The 2,688-nt window shown below is 42.2% G+C and overlaps 2 protein-coding genes across 2 annotated transcripts in view; one reads left to right on the top strand and one right to left on the bottom strand. All coding sequences in view use genetic code 11, as the record gives it.

The window, feature by feature from the left end:
- EGR_06288 (hypothetical protein) overlaps positions 1–1,364 on the bottom strand; it is a gene marked incomplete at both ends in the record, with an annotated part of 2,325 nt that extends 961 nt beyond the window's left edge. Inside the window, 2 exons of the mRNA XM_024495537.1 lie at positions 336–364; positions 1,278–1,364. Coding sequence (XP_024350060.1) covers positions 336–364; positions 1,278–1,364 — 116 coding nt within the window. The remainder of the gene's footprint in view (positions 1–335; positions 365–1,277) is intronic.
- Positions 1,365–1,931: 567 nt separating this feature from the next.
- EGR_06287 (hypothetical protein) overlaps positions 1,932–2,688 on the top strand; it is a gene marked incomplete at both ends in the record, with an annotated part of 2,214 nt that continues 1,457 nt past the window's right edge. The window contains one exon of the mRNA XM_024495536.1: positions 1,932–1,947. Coding sequence (XP_024350059.1) covers positions 1,932–1,947 — 16 coding nt within the window. The remainder of the gene's footprint in view (positions 1,948–2,688) is intronic.

Below are 2,688 nucleotides of genomic sequence, written 5' to 3'. Positions count from 1 at the left end.
TTTTCTCTTCTCTTTTAGTGAGAGTCTTATCTTCTTAGCATATTTAAGCGCGCACCATTTAGCAATTCGTTTTCTTCTCTGGATGCTGCACATTAAACCAGATGAGAAGATTCTGCAATCTTCAAGACGAGCTAAAGTAGGTTTATGCAGCAGACGACTTTACTGCGCCTGTAGCGTCTTCTACCATCATCTAACGGTATGAGGAAGAGTGGTACGAGGAAATATCATGGAATGTACCATAAGGTATTCTGTATTTTTGTATTTAGCCCATGTCCAAACTAAAGAGAGTCGTTTCAGCCCGGCATGCCTAGATACTACACAAAAATTGTTTTCACCTTGTGTTATAAAATAACCAATTATTTAACTATTATAGTTTAAAAAAAAAACAAATTTGACTTGAAATGCTTTCACAAACTGCGGCGTCAAATAAACGCATCCAACGCCCAGCATATAAAATTTTAATAATCAAAATTTCACTTCCCTGACACTCATAAATGCGCCTAATAGTGTAACGAGAGGATCATTTCTCATGACATGTGTACATTTACCAAGTTCCAGATTACCTTGAACACCATTCTCGCTTACTTTGTCGAAAAGATTTACTTGCTGAATTCCATTGAATCATCAAAGTAATGTCGCTAATTTTCCTAACCAGTAGTATATTCGGGTCTAGTCACCGATATTCCCAATAACCTCCATCAGGAAAATGCTTTTAACAGAGAAGCATGCAGTTCTTTTCCTTATTTCTAAGTTAATAAACTCCACAGAAAAGTTTTTGCCTTAACAAATATTTATGTTCCACTTCCAATAGTCCTCAATCTGCGTCCCTTGGGCTAAGTGGAGCAGGAGAGGCGAAAACCCACCTCCCTCATCAAGCCTCCGGTTGGTTGTCCGGCTGCTCCAGACTAACCAATGGGAGGAGGTAGAAGCAGCAGCAGCAGTTCCATTCAGCTTTGTTTTGGGCAGGTGCTAGAGTTATATGGTAAAGTTTTTTGCGGCTACTGGGACTGGAGTGTAGCGGAAGAAGGCAGGTAAGCAGGAGATAGAGTGATTAATCACTTTAAAGGACGTCGAGGAGAGCGCGAGAGAGAGCGACTGCACTACGTAGCCTCGCCATAGACAGCGACCGTCTCAATGTTAATAAGTCTGATAAGCGTCTGAACAATAAAACAGTCCCAGGACGTTTGTAGCTCAGCACGCCTGCCGGTATTGAGGAATGGAAAATGGAAAAAATTTCCCTTATTTGATGATCTTCCAAAAGCTGTTGAAATTCATACATGTTTTTTAAAGTTATTTACTGGCTGACTTTGAAGTAGTACGGAAATGCTTCGCCATATCACCCAGAACAATTTTGAATTTTCCATTTGAAGAATCCACACTACAGGTCAAACTTTGCTGCAACAGATAGGTTTAAAACAATAGGCCGGATATTTGACATCTCTACTGCAAAGGTTTAAACATTGCTTACTCACATCAAGGACAAATAATTTCGCATAACGATATGATTTCTCAACTTCTTTCTATCCACCCACCTCGTGTCCATCAAAATGACACTTAAAAAGTGAAATGTAACAATGACATCCCTCCTCCATAACTCTACCCCATCACCTCTCCTGTCTAAAAAGCCCACAAAATAGAGCTTCCAAGGCTAATGCCACATTACGAAAGGGGCCATCAACTCCCATCCTCGTCATCAACCACAAGTCTAACTTCAATCACGCATCGCATGAGTGAATCTCATGCATCCATCGACATCATCCTCTTTTGCTCATCAATGATTCAGCCTGCACGCAGCATGAAGACGAGGGAAGCGCAAAAAAATGCCTTACTTACTTAAACACACACCCTAATGGAGTAATGAGTGGCTGCCTCAAGGCAAATAGAATCGCCTAAGTGTAAGAGTGCCGCCAATTTGAGGTAATCCACACGAAATGAACGCAGCAAAAGGTAATCTTGAGGGCAGTGCTTAAGAATGCATCAGACCGAGTCGTCCAACCCCGTCACTCATCAAATCATTTAACACTACCTTTCTGAACCCCTTTCAGTGGCTGATTAAGATAGTTTCAAGAAATTCAGAAATGTCTTTTCAACACGCCTATTAATGCCAATTACAGACTAACAGCATAATGGAACAGGGAGTTCTCCCTCCCCCCAGACACAGAAAAGTTGGAATCAGAAGGCAGATCAGAATAGCCTGTAGGAATCGGTGGTAGTGGAGGGGAAGTGTCTAGTCACAATCCCATGGAAAGCTATCGTTTACTTCACAAAAGGCGTGGACCAATTTTCGCCTTTAGCTCTTCATTTCCGTGAATGGCGCTCTCGCGTGGGAGGAGCGCATGGAAGTGAATAGGCAATTTGGTTGTGGTTAATCAGGTGTGTAGTGTCAACTTGCAAAGGCGAAAGTGAGCGTGGACTACCAACAATAAGGCTATGATGAACGATCTGCACTATAATCGCACATTCCTATTTGACATTACCACCCACTGAAAATGGGGATTCGACCAATAGATGGAGGCTGACAGAGAAAGTCCACGTCTATTACAGCATTTGCCGTAACTGCTTATTAAGAACATAGATTGACTCACCCTTGGTGCTGACACCGACACAGACAGCCAAACAAAGTAAATGAGCCTGAATTAGATCGCATGTGGTATGCGCTCCCTCATTCCAGCCAGCGGAATGCGTGAA

This window comes from Echinococcus granulosus (genome assembly GCF_000524195.1).
Source record: "Echinococcus granulosus chromosome Unknown EG_S00054, whole genome shotgun sequence".
NCBI lineage: Eukaryota > Metazoa > Platyhelminthes > Cestoda > Cyclophyllidea > Taeniidae > Echinococcus > Echinococcus granulosus.
Note: the sequence above shows the minus strand (reverse complement) of the source record. Positions and strands in the feature narration are given on the sequence as shown.